Here is a 24,698-nt window from a genome sequence, read left to right as displayed (position 1 = left end):
ATTGGAAGGCAGTATAAAAATCTGATAAATAAAACAAAACTAAAGCATTTTGTTTTCCAGTAAAATAGTCCCCACATCATTTGAAATGCCAATATAATATTCCACTTTACTCAGCGGGGGCAAGCTCACATTGCGTATTGCATTGCTTGTAATGGTGCCCCAACATTTTTCTTAAAGTAAAATAACATTATGAGAAGAGGATGTACAGGAGAAATGTGGTAGAGGAGTCTGTCAAAACCCACTGTTTCTCTGCTTCAAGTGCCGCACGCAACAAGCATTTATTTACCCTTGCAGGATTCAGAATGAGTAGTAGTCAAACTTCTTCAGTATAAAAGTTTTGATTCCATTCAAGGAATAGACCTAAATCAGCAGTGAACAGATCCGAGGAAGCAGGAACAAAACAAGGAAGAGCTTGTGGGCCATTTAAATGCGACTAAACCATGCCCCTCACCCAGCCAGATTGGCTGGCTGGGGGGCATGATGGGGGCCCAGGACTCCAGTGACACAGGGGGCCTGGCCATGCCCCCCCTGTGAGCGTGGGAAGCGATTCCCGCTCACAATCCTTCCCCTCTGGGAAGAGGAGAGGCTCTGTAAACAGAAGCACTGCTGAATTAATAAGGAAGTTGTAACTCTCCCTTCCCACCCATTCCGTTTTGTGGAACACCTTGCAAACGACAGAAAATCACCAACTATTGAAAATTACCTTTGTTTTGGCACTGATGAAGTCAGTAAAATTAACAACAGCCTCTTAAAATACACCATGCACATGCAGAGCAGGCACACATTTGTGGTTGTTCCAAATTGGTGCCATGACAAAGGAAATAGGTTGTTCCAAATTGGTGCCATGGCCAAGGAAATAGGTGGTGGAGAAGAGACAACAGAAGTTAGTAGAAAAAGCTAGTGGAAATAGGTTTTTGCGAAGGGAGACTTCAATTCCTAAATTTGTTTTGTATGTTCAAAGACTTGAAGCAGGTAGAACACACCTTCGTCTAGTTAGTTCTTTTTGAGTGATATATATTGACTGGCTGTGGGACCAGATCTTGAATTCTAGCCCTGGTGAGCCCCTGGACTGATGTACTCTCCACATCCTGTTAGGAGATGAACAAAAATTCAGGATATAAGGATGAAGTTGCTGGAGGGTGGGGTGTTCAGCTTTCTGCATCCTAGAGCCCCATAGAAACAGAGACACTGTTGAAACAGATACACAATTATTATTAACATTAATTTTTGGTGAGGTAAGTTGTTGCAGCACCTTTCAGAACACCTTATAAATCAGAGTTGACTAATCTCCAGTTTAGGGGCCATAACCGTAAGCCAATGCCAAGTGACCTTCAAAGAAAGTGCAGGATTGCCTTTCCAGCTTTGTATTATATCACTAAGTTTTCCCAAGATGTTTTGTTCATATAATAGGCACTATATCACATCATTTATAAAATGGGGTCACAAAACAATTTAGCAAAGCAATTTTCAACTCTGCAGGAAGAGCCCGACTTTTACCATTACTTGTTTTTTTAGAGTGCGATTGCTATTACCACACTGCTGTGCCTCATTATCTCTGACTGTTATATTGAGCAATTTTTAAATAATTGAAAAATGTTAAATCTGGGTCACAATTCTACAAGCTTCATCTGCACTGCTTTGGTTTAAAATTAGAAGCAATTATGTTGAGAACATCTAGGTTAGAGTTATTATAGCAGGCAACAATGCTGAAACAAAAGTTCCGGTTAAATATACTAGCTTTCTGAAAATGCTATTACAATTTCTTGAAATGTCCAACTCTCATGATCTGAAATGTGTGACCAATGTACTTCACTAAATACAACGGTAACACATGGTGATGCGTTCAGGGTGAAAAGAAAAGAAAAAACAATCATTGATGAACTAGATTTTTTAATGTAAAGATTGTAAGAAATAGTGAATTCCTCTGTTGATATATAGGGCAGCCTTTGCCAATCTGGCTGGTGTTCACTAGATGTTTTGGACTACAAGACTCCATCAATGCCAGCCAGCAACTGGAGGCCACCAGCCAAGTTTATGAAGGCTAATGTATAGGAATAAGTAAAACCCTGATATGCAGTCATTATTAGCAAACACAGACATGAAGTAGGAGGGGAAATGACAGAACAGAGATGCAGTACAGTGGTGCCCCGCAAGACGAATGCCTTGCAAGATGAAAAACTCACTAGACGAAAGGGTTTTGCGGTTTTTGAGCTGCTTCGCAAGACGAATTTCCCTATGGGCTTGCTTTGCAAGACGAAAACGTCTTGCAAGTTTGTTTCCTTTTTCTTAACACCGTTAATACAGTTGCGACTTGACTTCGAGGAGCAACTCATAGAACGCGGTGTGGTAGCCTTTTTTGAGGTTTTTGGTGATTTTTGAAGCTTTTCCAAAACTTTTCCGACACCGTGCTTCGCAAGGCGAAAAATTCGCTAGACTAAAAAACTCGCGGAACGAATTAATTTCGTCTTGCGAGGCACCACTGTATTGAGAACCTAGCTTACAATAAAAAAGACAAGAAAAATGAAAAAAAATTGGCTCACACTCCCTTGTGTGTTTTTAAAAAATTCCCAGGCTTTCATGCAGAGGGAAACTTATATAAATTACATACAAATTCTCCAGCCACAAAAATGACAAGAGAGCTGAACTAAAGAATGAGGCCAGCCAAAAAAGGGTTTTTTAAATCCTCCATTGTGCCTTTTTTTGGGGGGGGGGTAACTAGCAATTATAAGCCTGAGACACATTCATCCTATGGGATTTCTCAGATAACATGATAATGTGTAAGTTTTGTGGATACTTTAAAAAGGCAAGGACATTAAACCATTGCTTTCTGACTGAGGGTTAGGCAAGCATGGACTAATTGCAACTTGCTGGCCGACTGATTCAGAACAGTCCAAGCGACAACCTATCTGAGGTAAATTTTCTTTGTTTTTAGATGGCATGATTAGACCTAAGAGTTAGTTATGAGAGCAAATATCCCTCCCTCCCTACAGTCCTCACTTGAGAGAAGTTATTTTATAGTGTATCAGACTGGAACAACCTGTTTGTCCCCAGTATGTCTATGCAGACTTGACTAACATTAAAAACAGGCAAAATCCTGGCTTTCTTAATACAAAACATCAGGCTGTTCCTGGAGAGATTACTTTCTTATGCATTTCATTCAGAATTAGTCTTTTTTAATCTTTGCACAGCCTGCAAAGCAGAAGTAATTTTAAAAAACTTTTTGCAGTAGCATCTTGAAGAAACATAACTTTAAAGCATGAAAACGAAAGGTGGTGTACCCTCAGTTCTGCTGGCATGCCAGAACTTCCATGTCCTCTCCTCTGGCAACTGTGGAACTGATTTGGAGGGCATGTTGTGGGTTGGAGGAGATGAGAGTCTATAGCATGCACAGAAGTTCATTGTACCAGCAATACAGTGTCTTGTTAATGATAAACATTGCAGATTGTGAGAAGTATAAAGGAAGATCTTACTGGAAGATTTAGGCAGACAAATCAGATGTGGCATAGAACAATTCAGGGAAGAATAGTGTTACAAGGCCACGAACCCATATCTTACAGGTATATCACTAGTATTAGGATCTTTACTGGACAGTTTTGTAAAATAGACTATATTGCAGTGAACCAAATTACCTTATTGGTGTTGCGGAATTCAGCAATGACCCAGAAAGGTCAATATGAGTGTGCTTGGTTTGGAGAATTAACAAAAGTCACACAGTTTGTATAAGTTGAATGCTTATTTATAAAATTAGCTTAAAAGAAAAATGAAGGGCTTTGCAGCTTGACATGCAAATATGAAAGTATGTAATGCAAAACTTATGAGCAGTGTCAAGAGGCAAGTGAGATTTGAAAAATAAGAGAGGTAGAAAAAGTCATAGCAGCTAAAGAGCACAGAAATTGTAGCTAGCCTTTATCAAAACCAACCAAGATTTCACAAAGTTGGGAGCAAGATGTTGAGCAACAATGTAGAAAAAGCTATGGATGATGTGGTTGCCAAAATGGAGTGCAGAATTAATTCGTTATGAAAATGTCATTAGATTAGCCCCTCTAGATACCCTAAATACAGGTGTTTTTTTTGGGGGGGGTATCATTTAAGCATGATAATGGTTTCTCAGTGACTGTGAGCATTTATCTTGACCCCGTGGCACAAGTGGTGCCGGTTAGTTGTATGGGTACCACTTTGGTGAAGGACATCGGTTGCCTCCAATTTAGTTTTTCAACCAGAAATGTTCCTATTGTAAAAGCAAACACTAATCCTTTAAATGGAAGCAGCCATAATACAGATTAAAAGGCCTATTATAAAATAAAAGCCTAGGGGGAACAAACTGGTGTTCTAGGTCTGTCTAGTGGTCTAGATGAGGGCAGAGGATTCTAGTGAAGTTCAGATGTGGCCTGACACCAATACTGTAGAGCCCTTTAGCTTGCTTCTGTGAGCTGCTGTGCAAGCTCTTGTCTAAACTTGCAATGAGACAGGCATATAACCACTTCCAATGTTATGATTTTCATCACAGGAATGAATTGAAGGTGCAGTCGTGTGAGGACAAGGAGTACCATTTGGAGACCAAGATAAAAGCTTTGTTTTCAAAGATCTTCAGAATTCTTTGGCCTGTTTGTTCTCAAACTGTAGAGTTTTGATTTTGTCCTCACAACGTGTGAGGTAAGAGAGGCTGAGAGAGAGAGAGTGATTTGCTCAGGAGGAAGGATTTCAATAGGTTTGTTACTGAGGAAGACTTTGGAACAAGCTAAACCTGTGCGAAAGGAATAGGCTGCACTTGAATCAAATGGAATTAATTGAAAGCAAGCAGAAAAGGGAAAGTTAGGAGTGTTAAATCCACACCAGGCTGCAAGAGATCATTTTCAGAGGCCCTCCTTTGGGTTGAGAAGGTGGATAATCTTGCAATAATCAAACATGAATGTGAGTGAGCTGTGCTGCAGCTTGCTTGCTTGCTTGTTTGTTTACCAGGCAAGCCAGTTAGCATACCTGTGCTAGTGACCTTGATCAACACCAATATTTTTTTTAAGTACTGGCAACATAAACGGTAGTACTCTTTTTGAACACAATACTTATTTGACAGTGATTTCCTATTTGGAGTTCCCATTACATCAGATGTGCTGAGTTGTGTATTCCATTGAACTCTGTCTTATTGAGATGATGATGGTAGCCATTAAAATTCATTGTTATGTTTCCTATTTTGTCTCCCTACCTATATTGCTTTCCATTGCATGATTCTGTGCATCTGGGAGTGGGGGTATGTCTTATTGTAGTATGTTTCATGGTAGTAACTTTATAAGTACACAAGCAAATAAATTGTAAAAGGAAGAATGATTGACTTAGCTTCTCAGAGCCACAGTCTCATACACTGCTGTACAAAAATTCTGTTAGTTTCACTATGCAGATTTACTAAGGAAAAATTCAGCCAGCTCAGTTCACCAAGCCTATTTTTTTGGTTGAGCACACAGAACCCCAGCTATTTACTTTGTGTTCTTCACTGTAGTTTCCTGTTCACTTTGGAATAACTTTACTCACATTCCCCTATTACTCTGATGATGTCATATTGTGGTGTGTTTGTGAGCTTCCTTGACAAAGAAGTGGGGGAATCTTCACTTGGTGCTTCAGAGTGACTGAGTAAATGTCAATTATTTATGCCACTTGAGAGTTATCCTAGAGCAAAACAAAAACAAAAAAACCTTCCATTTCTGAAGCAGATACAATTATTTTACTGCCCATCTGAAAGTAAGTTCATATTGCTGTTGCAGACATTATAGTTGAACTTACTGTTTGACAGCCTTCATATATGACAGGCATAGGCAAACTCCGGCTCTCCAGATGTTTTGGGACCACAATTCCCATCATCCCTGACCACTGTCCTGTTAGCTAGGGATGATGGGAGTTGTAGTCCCAAAACATGTGCAGGGCCGGAGTTTGCCTAAGCCTGTCGTATATGAAAAAGCTGACAACAGCCATCAATTGGTGAGCTGCCATGATTGCTACATTAGCAGGTGATAAAGTGGTTCATCATCCATAGACTGATGCTGTCTACTTGAAAGTGTAATTTGCCTGTGTTACAGGAAATTTTATGGAGCTGTATTGGAGGACAATGATGTACAGATACTGAAAACGGAACTTCGGGTGCTATCCACTTATAATAATAGAATATTTAATATTTAAAAAAACCCCACAAAATATGTCATGCATTTATTGTGAAATTCTGGTTAATAGGTAGAAAGAGGAAATCTACCTCTTTTAAAATTTTGTATTTTCTTTATTTTTAGAACGACAATTGAGTTCATCCATGGCTGGATCAAATGCCCTTGCTTCCACTGTAGCTGGTGTCAGTAAAGAACTTGTAGAACTTCAGCACCTCATTCAGTTTCCAGAGGAGGTTGCTAGTATTCTGACTGAGCAGGAGCAGGATCTCTACAGAAAAGTACTGCCAATCGACTACCTCTGCTTCTTAACCAGAGATTTGGGGAATGCTGAATGCCAGAGCAAACTATCAACTCTTAAGGCTTCTATTTCTGCAACTCTTCTTTCTGCCCCAAATGAGGAACACAATGCTGTTGAAGATTTGGTGACAAGATTCAACGAGGTAGGGTGAGGATTTTGATTACATACGCACATGGTTGGTTTTCTTTTATGTTGTTTGTGGAGTGGGCAAAGGGTACATTTTGTCAGTATTTGAGAGGAACCTGGGCATAGGGCCTACTGATGGGGCCCTTAACCTTTGACAAGAACTGGCAGGTTTACTAGCTGGTGGTAGCAGATGGCAGCAGTGACTGGGTTTAGCAGCGATTTCAATTTCCTCCTAATGTATTGCGCTCCTAATGTATTGTGGCACTGAGGGTGCCATTTTGTTTTCCACAGTGCCCTACAGCAACACTATGTGATGGGCATTATGAGAAATTTAAATGTTGGCTAGATCCGGCTGCCAGCTCCGCTCTGAGTGCTGATCTAGAACTAGGGACCTGTCATCTGCCTGAGCATGTTCGGTGCTGCCATCAGGGCCTAGTGGTTTTAATAAATTAGTTTATTTGGTTTCTTATAAACTCATGCTCTTGTGGAAAGCAGCCATGTTGCTTAATTCTCTGAACTGTTTTGTTGCAGGCTAAACATGATCTTCTTAGTGGTCTGCATGCAGCATTATGAAACGGGGGTATCTAGATTACATTAACAGCTCACATGTATTTATCCATAATCCGCAGAAAACTAATTAAGCACTTTCATATGCTGTGATTGTTCTTCAAGAAGCTGCGGTGTTTTTCTAAGTAGTTTTCTAGTGCAGCAAACCTTAGCCCAGTTTCTTTTTCTCAGTTATTTTTCAAGGAGATGCTTAATTGCTTTGAGTGTGACAGAGGGCCTCCTGTACCACTGCAGTGGTATAACTTAACTGTGTTGAGCAGGTGTCATGAACTGAGTCAGGATGGCGTTCTGTTGCGACAGAGACTCTTTGCTTTGCTAAGTCAACAGTAGCGAGCGCTGCTGTACTAAAGTTTTGTGAATAACAGATATCTTAATCATTGATTTGTTATTTGGTAGCCACTTTCCCCAGTTTTAATGAGAAAAGCTTAGAGTGAGAGAGTAAGAGATGAGGGTAGAACACAAAACCCTTGAAGGATCATAACTCACCTTCAGACACTGCAGGAGTTTCCATCATTTGTATGTGTGAGTCATCTGCATTTCCAGCTGGCAATATTCTTTTGAATAGTGTCTAAAAGGGATGCCTGCATGGGAGACATGTTCAGTGTCCTTTTGTATGCATGACCTCTTTTTTTTTTGCTGAGACATTTATGTTACCTCTCATCCGCCACAGCAGCTACTGTAACTTTCCATGAGAAGATTAAGCAAAGCAAAATAAGAAGGGGCAAAGCATCAAAACGACATGGGGAGGGAAATGAAATTTAATACTGTAGCAATAGCAACACTGTAGTAAAATGCCCAAAGTAGTTCTTTAAAGACTTTTGAGGGCACAAAAATACACCTTTCCTAGCAAGGCAACATTTTTCCTTATAAGGCAACTTGGGAGAGATGTTGCTTTACTGGGAAATCCTGAAGAAAGTCTTTATTGAAATGCATTTGGCATTTTACCATTTGATTAAATTTCATATTTTTCCTATATATTTTTGAGGCTTTGCCTCTTTTTTCTTCCTCCCCCCTCCACCCCATGCTTGTTCCTTCTGTTTTGTGATCTCCCCCATTTTTCTCTTGTGTTGTTTCCACAATCAAAGGCAATCTCATACCACTGTCTCCGGTTTGTTCAAAGGAGAACAACATTCCCGTTGCTCTAAATATCAGTTTGGAGATGATCCATTCATCACAAAAACCACTCGGTCAATTATACGAGGGGAACATGTTAAAACCATAAAATCAGAAACACTATAGATCTTTTCTTTGAAGTCTTTGTTTTTATTTTTTATTTTGTTTTTATTTTTGCTTTGGTAGCCTTGTACTCTGAAGTGAAAGATACGTGCTAATGTGTTCAGAGTTCAGTAAAGCTTTGGGTACTATTCTGAAATAAGGCATTCCTTTTCTTCTTAACAACCTCTGATTCGTTTAAAATATGGGACACTTGCCAACTTGGGAGAAAGGTGGGATATAAATATATTAAATAGTAGTAGCAGCAGCAGCAGCAATGCAGTACAGTGGTACCTTGGGTTAAGTACTTAATTCATTCCGGAGGCCTGTTCTTAACCTGAAACTGTTCTTAACCTGAAGCACCACTTTAGCTAATGGGGCCTGCTGTGCTGCTGCTGCGCAATTTCTGTTCTCATCCTGAAGCAAAGTTCTTAACCTGAGGCAATATTTCTGGGTTAGCGGAGTCTGTAACCTGAAGCGTATGTAACCTGAAGCGTATGTAACCCGAGGTACCACTGTATATATATTGGCAAATGCTGACTTGAAAACTCCACCGCTTTTAACAGTTCATAGGGGCGTAGAAATTTGATTTTAAAGGTTCTGCTATATTAAGGCCTTTGTTTTCACATATTACTTTTAAGATAAAGTAATTTTCATAGGAAAAAAAGGAAGGTGCCTTTTACAAAGTCAGACCATTTATCTCAGTATTGTTTAGACTGTGTACTGAATAGCAGCTGCTCTCGAAGACTGGGGAAATTGTTGGTCCTACTTGGAGAGGCCAGCAATTGAACCATCAACGTTCTGCAAGAAAAGCAGGTCCTCTGCCACTGACCTATGGTCCTTTCTTACTGAGCTATGGACTTCCCCTATATGGTTTGCAATATCTAAGGGTTGTCCATTCATATAGTGAAACTTCCCCTCTGTCTTCTCTCCTCATGCATCTGGATCCTCTGGATCAGATTTGGGGGTGTTGTGAGAGACATGTTGAGGGGGAGAGGAGGCAAATTCCTGTTGCTCTGACAGAAGTTATTCCACTCATGCAATGACTTAGTTGGATTCAACCCTAAGAACCCTGGAAATGGTACTCATTTGTTGCTTCACACAATACTTAGCTAAGGCAAGGCTAGGACTCGAACCAATGGCTTCAAGTTACAAGAAAGGACATTTCGACTAAACATGTGGAAAGAAATTCTGACAGTAAGAGCTGTTTGTCAGCGGAACGGTCTCCCTCAGGAATTTGTGTGCTCTCCTTCCCTGGAGGTTTTTAAGCAGTGTTTAGATGGCCGTCTGTCATGGTTGCTTTAGCTGAGATTCTAAGCTTATTGCACTGAGACTTCAGTTAATGCAGTAGAAACTTTTTATTTCTATTTATATACTAGATAGTGAAATGTGCTTTTGCTAAATGAAATTTACAATTTTGGGGGAAATTTGATATATCAATTCTTTACATTATTTACAATATTAGCTGCATGTTCAATATGTTTGTCATACATACTCCGTTAGCAACAGGGATTTTCTGTCCATCGCTGTTTATCTATTTGAAAGAAAATTCCTACAGAAAGAGTCATGCTTTGGTTGGCGAAAACCAGTAACTGCTTGCTGACTTCTGGCATTGCCTGCAAAAATAATTCACTATATTTATATTGTGGGAGCCAGAATGAATTTTTAGATGACAGACTCTTGATACTTAATGGGAGACAACTATTTCATACCATTGTCCTTTTTTTCCACTGCGCAATTATTGCATGCAAATGGCATATCATGTAACACTGCTTTTTCATAAATTTTTGATAAATGCTAGTGCTAATTGATATTACTTAATAGTTTTTGCTTCCTGACAAAGGCATTTCATGTTTAATGTAGTTACCCATTCATTTCAGAGGGCTGTCCCTTGGGGTAGAATTTTTAACCAAATTAGTCAGTATAATGCTCTAAACCTCAATTATGGCTGACCAAGAAATTCAGAAAGAAAATACTGCATGGCATTTTTTTATATTCTGTGCAGCTGTCTTACAAATTGTATCCTTTTGTACAGAAAAAAAGGATAACTGGTTATCTCCAGGAGCAAATGGCATACATTTCTTTCCAGTTTTTACTGATAGCTTCATATATTTAACTACTAGAAACCTGAAGGCTAACCATTCTGTCAGTACACGTTACCAATTTTAGACTATTTTAAATACATTTTAGCTCTCAGCTGACAGATAAGGTTCAACGCTGTCCAGCAGCACTGTAAAAATTATACTTTTTGTGTTGGCCTTCCATTATTCCATGTAGTCCTCAGTTGAGAATTGTTTATAATGTTTTAGCTCTCCCCACATCAATTTAGTGAAAAAATCGGTGCTTTTTCTCTTAGCAGATTGTAAGTTCAATTCTATCCTTATCTGAATGACCGAGAAAACAGGGGGGGGGGGGAAATGTGCATTAAAAATGCTAAGAATTAAAGAAAAACCTTTCTTTTTCTTGTAATTTGAACATGTTGGTTTGGTTCCTATTCTTTGAAACAGCAGAAAACAAATTTGGACCACCAGCTACGTACCGTATTTTTCGCTCTATAAGACGCACTAGACCATAAGACGTACCTAATTTTGGGAGGAGGAAAACAAGAAAAAAAATATTCTGAATCCCAGAAGCCAGAACAGCAAGAGGGAACTTCTGGGATAGCCTCTTGCTGTCCTGGCTTATGGGATAGCCACATACAGCCTCTCCCGGGCAGCAGGATGAAGGCTCCCCCTTCCCGGGAGAGGCTGCGCGCGGCTATCCCATAAGCCAGAACAGCAAGCGGGATCCCGCTTGCTTTCCTGGCTTCTGGCCTAGCCATGCACAACCTCTCCCAGGCAGCGGGAGGAAGGCTCTCCCAAGAGCCGCGCACCCTTTAAAAAGCTTGCGGAGCGTGTGTGTGGCTCTTGGGGGCTTTTCCCCTAGGACGGAGAAGGGCAGTCCTTTTCCCTCCTTGGGGAAAAGCCCCCATGCTCCACGCGGCTCTTTAAAGGGAGCGCTGAGCAGCGCCTCCTGCCTAGATTCGCTCCATAAGACGCACACACATTCCCCCTTACTTTTTTAGAGCGAAAAATATGGTAATTCCTTTTCAGATATTTGAAGGTGGCTTTCATATCACCTCTTAATCATCTCTTCTCCAGGCTAAGCACCCACAACTCCTTCAGCCATTTCTCTTGGTGCTTGGCCTCCACCCCCTCCCACCCCCCAATCTTTGTTGCTTTCCATCTGGGTATGTTCCATAGGTTGCAGTTCTGCACCCCCTTAACTGGGAATTAGACCCAGTCAGCTCAATGGGACTTACTTCTGAGTAGACTGGTATAGCATTGCCACTTTAGTCTTTTAACAGAAAATAGAGATGTCTTAAAACTATCATTGTGCTTCAGCAGTGGGTGGAATGTAAATAAATATTTCTCTCTGCTAGTTCAGGATTTTTAGAATGCCTAGCTGGCTTTGCAGAAACCTTTTGAAAAGATTATGTTTGTACAAGTATCAAACTGTTTCCAGTCCTTCTTTGGAACAGTACATTTAAAGTGGTGTATAATCATATTAAAATGGCCAAGGTTCTTTGTTAGGATATTCCTTTCCTCCAGAGCAAATTAGACAGTCAATCTTATTCTAGTACGGGGACAATTACAGCTCTTACAAAAACCCATGTATCAAAATGTTGTAATATTCCTAGTTAGTGTTTGTACTGGATATGTGTCCTAGATAATCTTGGCAAAATAATCTTCATTGACTACAGCATTGTATGAAACTCATAATATGTAGCAACAGCATGAAAGCATTACCTAGGGTTGTATGAGGAAACTGCAGGAGAGCTGTAATAAGGAATAATCAAATCCATTAGGGGATATTCAGGCTAGGACTAAAAGCAATGGTGCAGGATATTCCCATGCAATAGATGGCTGTATTCATGGTTCACCAATGACAGGAGCAGAGAATCTTTTTACACCCGAATGCTGTGTTGCCTTTCACTATCTCCCCCCCCCCCCGCCCATAGCTTTTGTAGTGTTCATATACCCAGGAATGTCCTATATAATTTTATATGTAGAAGCATTACCTCTGTTTGAGCATGAGATGTGTCATTAGGGCAGAATTGGGTAACCTTTTTTGGCCCGAAGGCCGCATTGTCTTCTAGACAACCATTTGAGAGCCACTTGCCAGTGGTGGGCAGGACCAGAAGCAAAAGGGACAGGGCAACTACTGGACATTTTGCCTTAGGCCAGATTTTGGCTGTACTAACCCATCTCAAAGACATGTTCCAGCTAGGAAAAAAAAGGGGGGGCAAAGCAGGACTAGTGAGGGAGGTGGCCTGGGGAGACTTCAGAGGGTTAGATGGGGAAGGCTGGCAAGCTGTGCTTGGGCCCTAGGCTTGAGGTCCCATCTCTGACCTATGGCCAAAATCATGCAGAGAGCAGGGGACCAGCTTTACAAATACACAGGTGTACCTGGGAACTGACCTATTTAGGCTTTGGAAGGGGGGCAATGTCTTCAGCAACAGTCTAACTACCCCCGGTGTAAATGATTGAACCAGGTGCTGTTGGACTCCAACTCTCATCACATCTCCAGCCAGCATAGGAGTTGTAGTTCAGGAACACCTGTAGGGGAATCATATTGTCTACCCCTAGTGTATACAACTGGGATTTAACCTTTGGGATTACAAGAGCAAATCTAGGTTTTTGGTTTTAAGTATCAAACCGTCCTTCTAGTGTTTTTAGTTCTTTCTTTGAAATGGTTTTTCTTTCCTGGCTCCACTGCATTCAACCAGATGTGTTTTACTTACAGAATCATATCCACTGTTCATCTCTGTAGACCGAGTGACAATAAAAGCATGAATATGTGATCTGAACTTATTCAGGAATGTTAAAGAAACAGCTGATGAAAATGTTTACTAGGAACCAAGGTACAGCTCATATAGCAGCCTTTAGCTAAGCTACGTACCTTATGTGCTAATTTTTGCTTAAGTAGAGATATTTTTATGTGATTATCTCAGAAGAGGAACAGGCTATGTCCTATTGACGTCTTGTTCACATTCAAATAGGTTAGAGCATATTATTCCCTACCCAGCTGATATAGAATAATATATTTGAACCAGAGATACAATGACTTTATTTATATATTGTTTATAAAATATTTATGTTTGGGCCTGAGTTTTGAAGATTAAGACTTAGGTCCCATGACCGAGCTGAATGGGGTTTGGAATAGGTGCCAGTCTCTCCTCGCCCTGCCCCGCCACTCCCCTGGAATGTGGTTCATTACAGCATCTTCACTTTTGAAATTTGCTTTTGTATTATAGGTAGAAAAGGTGTATATAAGTAAGTGAATCAGTTGACAAAATACCATGGTTTGTATTCATTGTAGCACTGAAGTAAATGTTCCATCAGTGCAAAGATTTCTCCTGTGTGTCTCCTAGATTTGGTCTGCAGTTTCTCCCGGTCCTCCAGAGCAGATTTGGGGACAATGCAGAGGGAGAAGAGGGGAAAATCTGTACTACCAATAATTATTGCCCTAGCCCAAAAGATTAGCATAAGGGATCCTCAGGTTTTATCTCTTGAACCACATTTATTTCTACTTGTAATAGGTGTTGTTGTTTTTTTTGTCTAGGACATGTTGCTTCACTTTTCAAAGGCTTTGTTTGCATTCCAGTCCAGTTTTATATTTATCTGTTTACACTGTAAGGTTTAGAAATATATGTACTTTTTGCTGTACTAGTCTCTGCGGGTCCCTAATCTCATCCACAGTTTACAGCTATATTTCTCTGTCTTCATAGCTCTGTAAAGAATTCTTCCTCCTGCTTGTGCCAGATCTTTTCTCAGATTAAAAAAAGTTTTCTTTTACTGATGTGTCTACTCAGTTCACAAACAGCAGCTTTAAAATTCTGTCTAGTAATTGAAAAAACAATTACTTGTTCCAATATGCTCATAATTATATTCATAATTAGTTAGAAACAAATGCATAATTTTAGAGCACTCAAGTTATTTCACTGTAATCCTTCAAAGCAAGTTTCCTGCCTAAGATATAAATTAAAAGATGTAACACTTTGATCCACTAGATAACATCATTGGGCTTAATGTGACTTTATAAAAGCTGTTACAGCTTAAGCTTGGGGTTTGACTGCACATTAGCCATTGCTCTGTAAAAGCTTGGCTTTACTAATGTGCATGCAGTTGTTGTTATGCTTGTTCAAGTCTGTCCAGCTTATTATTTTCACCCCCCATGTTGTAGCATGTTATTGACCAAAGATGTAAGGAGGGAACTGGTCTCAGCAGCTGTTCTACAAACACTGTATGGCCTGCTATTGTTGGCTTGTCACTCGATGTCCTCAGCACTGGTTACAACTATATTCTTTTGTTGAGTCTTTGTAAATTATTAAGTGTATTTGAACAAGGTCATATCCAGAGCAATGGTCAAGCTTCTCCAGAGCAAAGTGGTCAAGGGCAGATAACTCTGTCTTGGCCTTACTTGCCTCACAGCGCCTTCATAGGGTGACAAAATCTAACGTGCCCATCAGGGCCAGCCCAGGACATTTTGCAGCTTCAAGCAAAACAGAGAATGCTGCCTGCCCCCACTCTGCTGCACAGACGGGCATGGAGGCAACCACAGAGGGAGGCAGGCATGGCAATGGCTCTGGTGCCCCCCCCAACTTGTAGAGCACATTTAGTGGAAAGACAGAGTAACCTAGAACCATCGGTGAAAGCTGTGTTGTGCTTAGTGAAAAGTTTAAAGGGGGCTCTGTGAATACAGTGGATCCTCTGGAGACAAATTAAATTCGTTCCGGGGGTCCATACTTAACCTGCAAAGTCTGTAACTGAATATTGCCTACTGCTTTAGATGTGAAAGTATGAAACATTTGTATTGCCAAGCTGTTTACAGGTTAAATAGTTAAGCAGTAGCACTTCTAAAGAAATCTGAAACCCTTTTTATAGTTCCATATTCTCTTTTGTGCTTGAGGCTTTCCAAGCTTCTGTTTACATTACCAGGACAACTGGCCAAAGCTATGCTGTGCTTAGTGTAGAGTTTAAAGGAGGCTCTATGAATAATTCCAACTGGAGCTATGTATTCTTTCTGCTATGGGTAAATGTGATCTAGTTCTAGGTTATGCAGTTATCCATCTTACTTTGTTCACTTGCAACAAGTGTAATATAATAAGTAAACAGTCTGAAAGGTCTATTAATTTCCTGATTCACTTGTCAACCAGTTTGCTTGTCTTGTTTTTCCTTTGTGGGTTATTCATAGGGCATATGCATAACAGCACAGTCCTAGGCCAGTCTGCACAAAAGTAAATCTTACTGTGTCCAATTGCTCCTCTGGAAATGAGCATAGGATAGCAGCCTATGTGTGATTTATTTACTTGAGATTCTGAAAGCATAGTAGTTAATTGGGTGATTTGCTAGCCTTGCAGGTGTCCATTTTTTTGTTCTGAAATGTTTATCTGTTTGAGACAAAGAGAACTTTGCAGCTTACATCCTCAGCAGTGTTGTGCACAGCTGAAACGGTGAATAAGATACACATGTTTTTGGATTTTCCCAAAGCATTTAATAGACTAGCATAAGGGAAATTGTTTATTAGCCATTAGCATTTTCCTTTGTATGTTAAGATTAAGGGCCAGATACATAGCCTCAAAAATAAAAATAAGAGCATGCTAGCAACACCCCTATACTCAAATATTATTGCCTAACCTTCACCTCCAAACCATTTGCCTGAAGGACACAACCACAAGTTTGAGTGCATACATAATGCTAAGCCTAACCTTGGCTTTCCCCTGGCTAGCATGACAGCAGCAGGAGCAGAGGAGAGACACTGCAACATAATCTTTGTTCTGGAAACTTGCACATTTTCTCCTCCTTTCTCACCCACTGCTTGACTTTGTGCTACATGTGAACTGTCTCATTATGCTCTACTCAAGGCTCTGCTGTGTATATGTTGCGCTCATTTTGTTCTCGACTTCCACCAATTTAAAAACCAAGGAAGTGCTGGTTCATTTACATAAATATATTATAAAATATAATGGTGCAATAGTATTTTATCAGTGCTTAAAGTATAGTTCAGCACTGGCATTGATAAGATGGCCATAGTGCTGGGCAGAGCAATCTTTACCTAGGGAGCAGAAAGGTGGAGCAGTAGGACAGTCACGGCTTCCAAACCCTAGCTGGCTTGCATCAGCCAGGATAGGAATTGAGGAAGCTTATTTCTTGATGCAAAGACTGGTACAACTCAGGGACTCGAGGAATAGGGCCCCTTGAGGGATCTGGGGTGCTTTAGACTTCCTGCACCTCCACCACATGTGGAAAAAGAATTATCTTCATCATGGCATATCCAACATTTATTGCATCCCCTCTCATTTATCATTTTATTATTCCGTGAGTTCCATTGCCACTGTACTGCCATTTTTATGCAGTTATCCTTGTAACTCATTGCTACTAGAAAATGTGAACCCTTTTAAGAATTCTGATAGCTGCTTTGTAATTGTCACTGTCCCATTGATTTTTATGGTGATATTTTGAATTAGGGTTTGATTGAACTGTGGATTGCTTTTATTGTTGGCCTCTTTGCACCCCCCCTGAAAAATTATATTATTTTAAAGAAATAATTAAAGTTGTGGGGTTGCCTATGCTGGATTAAATTGAAGCTCTGAGTAAAAGCAGATAAAATTGCCTCTCTTGGACTTTGCTGTACAGTATTTGATTTGCTGTTCTATCAGTCAACAATCAGATGTTCAGGAGATGTTATCTAAATTACCGTAAAATAATATACTGTATAATCCATCTGTTTTTTTGTAGATAATTTTAAATTAGTGCAACACATTCTTGTGGTTGACTTTACAAGGTTGGTTTGTGTCTTTAAATTTAGCTGTCAGTAGAAGATGAAATAGTTTTCTGTCTTTGAAGGGAAATGCGTTTTTATCTGTTATGTGAAGCTCTCATCACTGAAGATATCTCTGCAAACATAAATTACAAATCCTTCAGGACTCAAGAAGGAAACTAAATGTAGAAAAAAATCACATTTTTATCTCATGTTGATAAGTGTTTACACAATGGGGGGAAAACAAGCCCTAGGGAATTTCGTTGTAAAATAGTCCAGTTGGTTTGAATTAGATTTCCATGTGAAATATAGCTTTTACTTACTTACTTTTTTTTTCTTTAATAAAAGTTGTGGGAAAGTAAATGGAACGTTTTCTGAGTGATAAATAGTAGCCATCTATATGTGATCAGGGTTTGAACACACAAAAATCTATATATGAAGATGATTGTTCTCACTGAGCCTAATGAAATATGAGAATTGCAAGTACAGTCACAGTGGGAAAATGGGATTTTAGATCAAACTGAAGCTGGGGTTTTTTGCATGTTAATATTAGTATAGCTCTGAGAACTCAACCTGGAGTCAAAATCTATTTATTCTAAATTATTTCTGATACTGAACAAGATTTTTTATTTTTTTATTTTTAGTGAAGTACTATGTATATCAAAAAGCTATAGATGGAGGAGCATCATTATACATTTTTACGTGACATGATTTTAAATTTCCTTTTGAAAAGAATGTTGCTCAAAAACAAGGGGGTTTGTTAATTTTTCTTTACAGTTATTGTATCCTCAGGACAGTGTTATGGAGAAGATCCCATTATAAAATATTTTTTGATGAATGCTGAGCTGTGCTACTGGGGTTTTCCAACCCCCAAACCATGTAGACCAGGGTTGGTCAATGTGCCTTTTAGATGCTGTTGGCTTCCGCTTCTCATCAGCCCCAGCCAGTATGGCCAGTCATCAAGGTTAATGGGAGCTAGAGTTTGTTTGTGTGGTAGGCATATTACACACTCCTCGCCCGGGCCAAAATGAGGGTGCACAATCGATTGGACATGAGTGTGGGTTGGAACAGACCACAGATTTATTGGCTGTAGTGCAGTAAGTGAGCTTGGTATGGCACTGGAGCCAGGATCTGTTTGCCCAATAAGACTTCTGATATGAAGTTCAATACACCATTCTAGCACACCCGCTGGGGAATTCTGTGGGAGTTAATGAGCATAATGGACCCAGCGCAGCAGAGGTCAATGCAGGTGGAAACCCACTGTCAACCAGAGGTGAGTGGCACCATGCCTGGCCACCTGAGCTCAGGCCAGGAGCTGGAGCATCCTCTCAAAACCCCAGTGCCATCCCTGCCTAATTTGTGACAGGTAAATAGGTTAAATAAATGCTACCGACTGAGAAAAAGGCAAAAGCCTCTTAACCCCAGGGCCAACTGTGATGGAAATTGAAATTTCTTCCTGACTCTACAATTGTACCTTGGACCCCGAACGCCTTGCGACTCAAACATTTTGCCTCCCAAATGCCGCAAACCCGGAAGTGAGTGTTCCGGTTTGTGAACGTTCTTTGGAACCTGAATGTCCGACGTGTCTTCCTTGGCTTCCGATTGGCTGCAGGAGCTTCCTGCAGCCAATCAGAAGCTGCGCTTTGGTTTCTGAACGTTTTGGAAGTCGAATGGACTTCCGGAACAGATTCCATTCAACTTCTGAGGTACCACTGTCGTATAAAAGGAGGGAGGGGTGGGAAATCTGGCCATTGGAGAAGGAGGCTGTACTGGCAGGTGCCCTGGCATTTTAAGGCGTCTGATGCCACACTCCCTTCTCAAAGATGCCACAGGACCATGTGAGATTGCGAGGCCCTGCAAGATCTCAGGGAAGATCTGCCCTCCACTTCACTATTTAGAAGCACCAAATCATGTGCAATATCTAGAGGATACCATGTTGGCTCTGCCTGATGTGGACTTAAAGTGATTTACTTTTGCAGGAGTTCAGTTTCATCCTGCCCATGTTTACTCTAAAGAAAGTCCTATTGATTTGAGAGGTACTTCCAAGTAAGTTTGCTTAGTCATGCAGCCCTTTCAAGTCACTTACTTGAAAACTGAGATAACTTATTTAATAGGTTATGTGAGTATAAAGAATAGGATACAAATATGAGTGATTTGTGTGTTTTTTGTATTATTATTATTTTTTTAAAGGTGAGCTCTTGGGTGACATGGCTGATTCTGACTGCTGGGTCTATGGAGGAAAAGCGAGAAGTCTTCTCCTATGTGGTACATGTGGCAAAATGCTGCTGGAACATGGGCAACTACAATGCTGTCATGGAGTTCTTGGCAGGCCTAAGGTACTTGCAGCTCATTCTTCAAATGATGGAGACTCATCATAGATTAAACTACAGCTTCTGTTACTTGCAGCTGTCCTTTTAAAAAAATAAACAGTGGACTACACGCCATCAGTCACACTGCTAAATAGTGTTCTGTTGCTAAGTTGCTTCGTTTATCTTGTCCAGGGAGTTTATGACAGGCTGTTTTGGGAAAATTCACTAAGATGGATGACGGAGGTTAAAATTGGTGAAAGACAGGTCTTTTCTCACAATTCTCCAGAGACCACATCATTTATCTTTCTAAACAATAAACATGGAAACTTAAAAATAAAATAAAAACACCAGCTTTCTAAGAGCATAGATAACAGAAAAAGGCATTCTAGAGATTAAAAGGAAGACCACAAAACTTTTGATGGAAATTGTTTCTTACCCAACTCAAAAATGTTAAAAACCCCTCTTACTCCATTTTTCATTAGCATTTTATTGATGTTATTGAAAATCAAAAGTGCATAAATACAAAGCAAGAATTAAAGGTAATGATAAGTCTCTTCCCTAGCATCCTGGAAATGCCAACTGCTGGTGCAGGTCTTAATACACGGTGGCCACTGTGAGAACAGGGTGCTAGGCTAGATTAGCCAGGGGTCAGCAAACTTTTTCAGCAGGGGGCCAGTGCACTGTCCCTCAGACCTTGTGGGGGGGCTGGACTATATTTTTTGGGGGGGAATGAACGAATTCCTATGCCCCACAAATAACCCAGAGATGCATTCTAAATAAAAGGGCACATTCTACTCATGTAAAAATACGCTGATTCCCGGACCGTCCGCTGGCCGGATTTAGAAGGCGATTGGGCCGGATCCGGCCCCCAGACCTTAGTTTGCCTACCCAGACCTTTGGCCTGATCAAACAAGCTCTTATTATATTCTTATGAATAAATTGTTAAGCTATAGCAAAAAAGGCCTCTGCACGCGTGCATGCGTGCGTGCGTGCGTAAAGAAACTGTGCAAGTAACCAAGGCTTTATTTGGATTTTTCAGTACAGCCGCAGTTCTTGCAGCCAACAGGCAAGCCATTCCTCTGCTTTCAAAGCAGCTTGTCTCACTGACAATTTAAAAGACCATCACACAAAATCAGTGATACTTTTTATTATTAACTACATTGCTTAGCATTTGATAATCTCAAATCCTGTGGTTACAAGAGGTGTGTAGCTTTTTTATACAAATTGTCCCAGTTAGGAATTTTAAAGGAACCCTGCTTTTTTATCCATTTTTGCATACATAAGTAACATAAGTAGATGTGAGTTTCATTTTTCAAAAAAACAGCAACAGTGTAAATGAACTATGAACAAAAGCTTTTTAGCATGCAGCAGTCTGATTTGAATTAATAAACTTCAGAATATGATTTGCTTGCTTTTTTCTCAAATAGGTCAAGAAAAGTTTTAAAAATGTGGCAATTCATGGACCAGTCTGATATTGAAACAATGAGAAGTTTGAAAGATGCAATGGCACAACACGAATCATCATCCGAATATAGAAAAGTTGTCAACAGAGCTCTGAATATCCCAGGCTGTAAAGTCGTTCCTTTCTGTGGTGTATTTTTAAAAGAACTCTGTGAAGTTTTGGATGGGACTGCAAGCCTCATCAGACTTTGTCCTCAGTATAACTCTCAGGATGAAACACTGGAGGTAAACTAATGAGAGCATGAATTGCTAAAAGACCAGCAATAATTCCTGCTTTTATTAATAATTGTCCACATATGAAAATGTACATGCATACATGCAATCCTACAGGAATGATAGGGGTGGTTTTTGGATAGGTTTTTATTTTAGTGCCTTATCTAATTTGCACTTCCTGAAACTATATGCAGACCAGGGGGAAACATAGCTATTTTTTCAAAATCCACACTCCTCTTAATTTTGCAATGCAGTTCTCCAATCAAAAGAAGTCTGGAGAAATTTATATATTAAGGGAAAGTGCACAAAGATGCATATACTGGTGAAAAGAATGTATAGGAAAAAAATCTTTCAAAATTTGTGTATTAGGCAAAACTGCATGCATTAGGAGAAATGAACATTAAAATTCTGGTGATTTTTCATGACAACTTCATTAAAAAATGCAAACTGATGCAGAAATATGGAGAATTTATGATTGGAAAAAGGAACGCAGGTGGTGCTGTGGGTTAAACCACAGAGCCTAGGACTTGCCGATCAGAAGGTTGGCGGTTCAAATCCCCGGGACGGGGTGAGCTCCCGTTGCTCGGTCCCTGCTCCTGCCCACCTAGCAGTTCAAAAGCACGTCAAAGTGCAAATAGATAAATAGGTACCCTTCCGCAGGAAGGTAAACGGCATTTCCGTGCGCTGCTCTGGTTTGCCAGAAGCAGCTTAGTCATGCTGCCCACATGACCCGGAAGCTTTACGCCGGCTCCCTCGGCCAATAAAGTGAGATGAGCGCCGCAACCCCAGAGTCGGCCACGACTGGACCTAATGGTCAGGGGTCCCTTTACCTTTACCAATGATTGGAAAAATGAGAAAGTGAAATTGGACCTTCCAGCTCTACAGTTCTATGGTTCTGTGACAGAGCCTTCTGTCCCTTTTCTAAAGTAAATCGATGTATAACGTAAAAGCACAACACGAATCATCATCTGAGTATAGAAAAGTCTTCCAATAGCTTTCTCTTGTCTAGCAGCTGAATTGGACTATTCTGGATTAGGTGATGAGAGAATTATAGATCCCCACTTTATAGTGCTGTTTGCTGCCTTTTTCCTCCGCAAAGTCTGTAAATTCCCAATGCCAAATTACAATTAATTAATAAGATTACTACTGTTAATCATAATCTTGTTATCTAACAGTAGTATGTATGTGTTCAGTGTTGGAAATCTAGACTATGATCCAAAAGGTCTTCAAGAGGCTTGTGACCTGTTGTTGTTGTTGTTGTTGTTGTTGTTGTTGTTGTTACTCTTACTCTTTGAAAAGCTGGCACCCAGCTGGGATGGGAGTGGGAGAGACAAAGGACAAAGCTCCCTAAGGCTCATGGAACCAAGTCTATCATTCTTTGGATCTTGTCTGTGGATTTTGAATCAATAAGAATGTTGTAAATTAATTTCCAATATTGCCTCTGTTAAATATTCGGGTTTTACATCTTCAGATTCACACATTACACAGTAATTTCATTGTTAACATAAAGCAAAATTAATGTTTGACACTGTAAGCATGCAGGCTGATTTTGGTCATAACTGGCATGCAATATGTACCTATGAAATAATGTGCAGCTTGCGGCTTAAATGAAATACTCTAAAAGCCTCAGCTTTTATCTTAAATATCAAGGTAGACGCTTGTTATCGTAACGTTAATTTGGAAATGATGTGGGCCTAGGGCATGTAATTGGAATGGGCCCTTGTTTTGGTTAATTAAACTTACTTCCAAATTTGTGTGTTCATAACTACTGCCTAAAATATATATAAAATTATGGTATGAGATATTCAGTGTCACTGTCTTGTAAAGCAATCAGTTGGGTATTGTTCCAGCAAATATGTGCATAGAATTGGAGGCAATAAATTCAGTCATTCCAGGGCAAAATTGTTGAGAGAGAGAGAGAGAGAGACAGAGACCGAGGAATTCAGAGTTCCTACTATGTGTGCTATGCAAACAGCGCTTTGGTCACATAGAGCCAGCATATGTCTCAAAACGTAGTAATTAAGGTTGCAACCCTATATCCGTTTTCCTGAAAGCAAACCCTATGCAACTCAATGAGACTTGCTGGTCAGCAGGCATGTGTAGACTTCTATTGTATGTAAGTAGATCTAACAGGATTCCAGCTGGCAGGGCACTACGGAATCACCTCCTGCTGTTATCTTTTGGATTGAAATGCCCATCTGAAGTAATTATGCTTACCGAAACATTGTTGATTTGCATGGATTGTCTTTTAGTTTGTTGCAGAATACAATGGGCAAGACAACTATTTACAACGGATAGGTCCAGACGGCTTACATAATACAGAAAAAGAATCAACAGCTAACTACATCTTTCAAACCATTCGGAGTTGTAATCGTAGCTTGGAATCTGAAGATGGAGAAGATAATTTCATCGACTATGAAAATGGAAATTCCAGAAAAAATTCTTTGAAGGACAGAAACCGCTATCAGTAAGGCTTTATGGTTTGGGTTTGTTGCTGTTGTTGTTTAAATTTTTTTCTTAATTTTGTTTTGCTAAACAAAACAAAAAACCATTTACAGTATTCTGTGTATAACACATCAACTAAAAATTCAAATAACAATATTTAGAAGGGAACAGTCTAATCAAATTGCCTATTGTAATAAATTAAAAGGCTTTTTGCATCTACTGTATTTTTCGCTCTATAGGACGCACTTTTTCCCCTTCAAAAATGAAGGGGAAATGTGTGTGCGTCCTATGGAGCGAAGACGCCATAGCCCCGCGACCCTCTCCCGGCTGGAGAGGTGACGCACGGCTATGGCAGGAGCCTTTCCGCTGCTCCCTGACCTGCTCTTTGGGGCTGGTGGTGGGCTTCCCCCCGCCAGCCCCAAAGAGCAGGTCGAAAGGAACCTGAAGCCTGGAGAGCGAGAGGGGTCAGTGCACACCGACCCCTCTCACTCTCCAGGCTTCCAAGGTAGCCGCCTGAACGCGCCTTAAATGGCACCTTGTTTTAGAGTCGGAAAACCAGAAGGTGAAAGTTCTACCCCTCTCTGTGCAGCGCCTTCTGCCGCTTCACTGAAGGGGCGCTGGGCAGAGAGGGGGAGAATTTTTTTTTCTTGTTCTCCCCCCTCTAAAACAAAGTGCGTCCTATTGTCCGGTGCGTCCTATGGTGCGAAAAATACGGTAACCATGCATTTTCCGTACTTCTTAAATGTTACTGTGTTTGCAAAATTGCTTCATAAACTATGATCTGAAGTTGACTTTCCCCCCACTAATCTCATAGTTAAAAGTGACTGCAGTTTGTTGGAGGTGAGATGACATTGTAAACTGTAAACTGGGGTTGATCTTAAATGAAACCAGAAGCTTCTGAACTCCTCCTCACAACCAGGCCAGAGGAGGACAAGTGTGGCGTGTAATCCCAAGACTATGTGTAAACCACCCCACCGTGTCAGTTTTATATGTGTCTTCCTATTTTAATGTGCTTGCTATATAAAAATAATTAATTTTGGAAATAAGTCATTTTAATGCAGCCTTGCCCAACCTGGTGTTCCCTAGATATTTCGAGCTCTTAATTCCTGGTTATTGACC

The 24,698-nt window shown here is 40.3% G+C and overlaps 1 protein-coding gene across 8 annotated transcripts in view; it reads left to right on the top strand.

The window, feature by feature from the left end:
* PLCE1 (phospholipase C epsilon 1) overlaps positions 1 to 24,698 on the top strand; it is a 133,482-nt gene that overhangs the window by 67,504 nt on the left and 41,280 nt on the right. For all 8 annotated transcript variants that reach the window (XM_083502992.1, XM_083502991.1, XM_083502988.1 and 5 more), the window contains 4 exons: positions 6,270 to 6,586; positions 19,342 to 19,487; positions 20,888 to 21,146; positions 23,387 to 23,601. In XM_083502992.1, coding sequence (XP_083359118.1) covers positions 6,270 to 6,586; positions 19,342 to 19,487; positions 20,888 to 21,146; positions 23,387 to 23,601 — 937 coding nt within the window. The remainder of the gene's footprint in view (positions 1 to 6,269; positions 6,587 to 19,341; positions 19,488 to 20,887; positions 21,147 to 23,386; positions 23,602 to 24,698) is intronic.

This window comes from Podarcis liolepis, assembly GCF_965112155.1.
Source record: "Podarcis liolepis genome assembly, chromosome: 5".
Taxonomy (NCBI): Eukaryota; Metazoa; Chordata; class Lepidosauria; order Squamata; family Lacertidae; genus Podarcis; species Podarcis liolepis.
The sequence above is the reverse complement of the archived record's forward strand: the minus strand, read 5'-3'. Positions and strand labels throughout refer to the sequence as shown.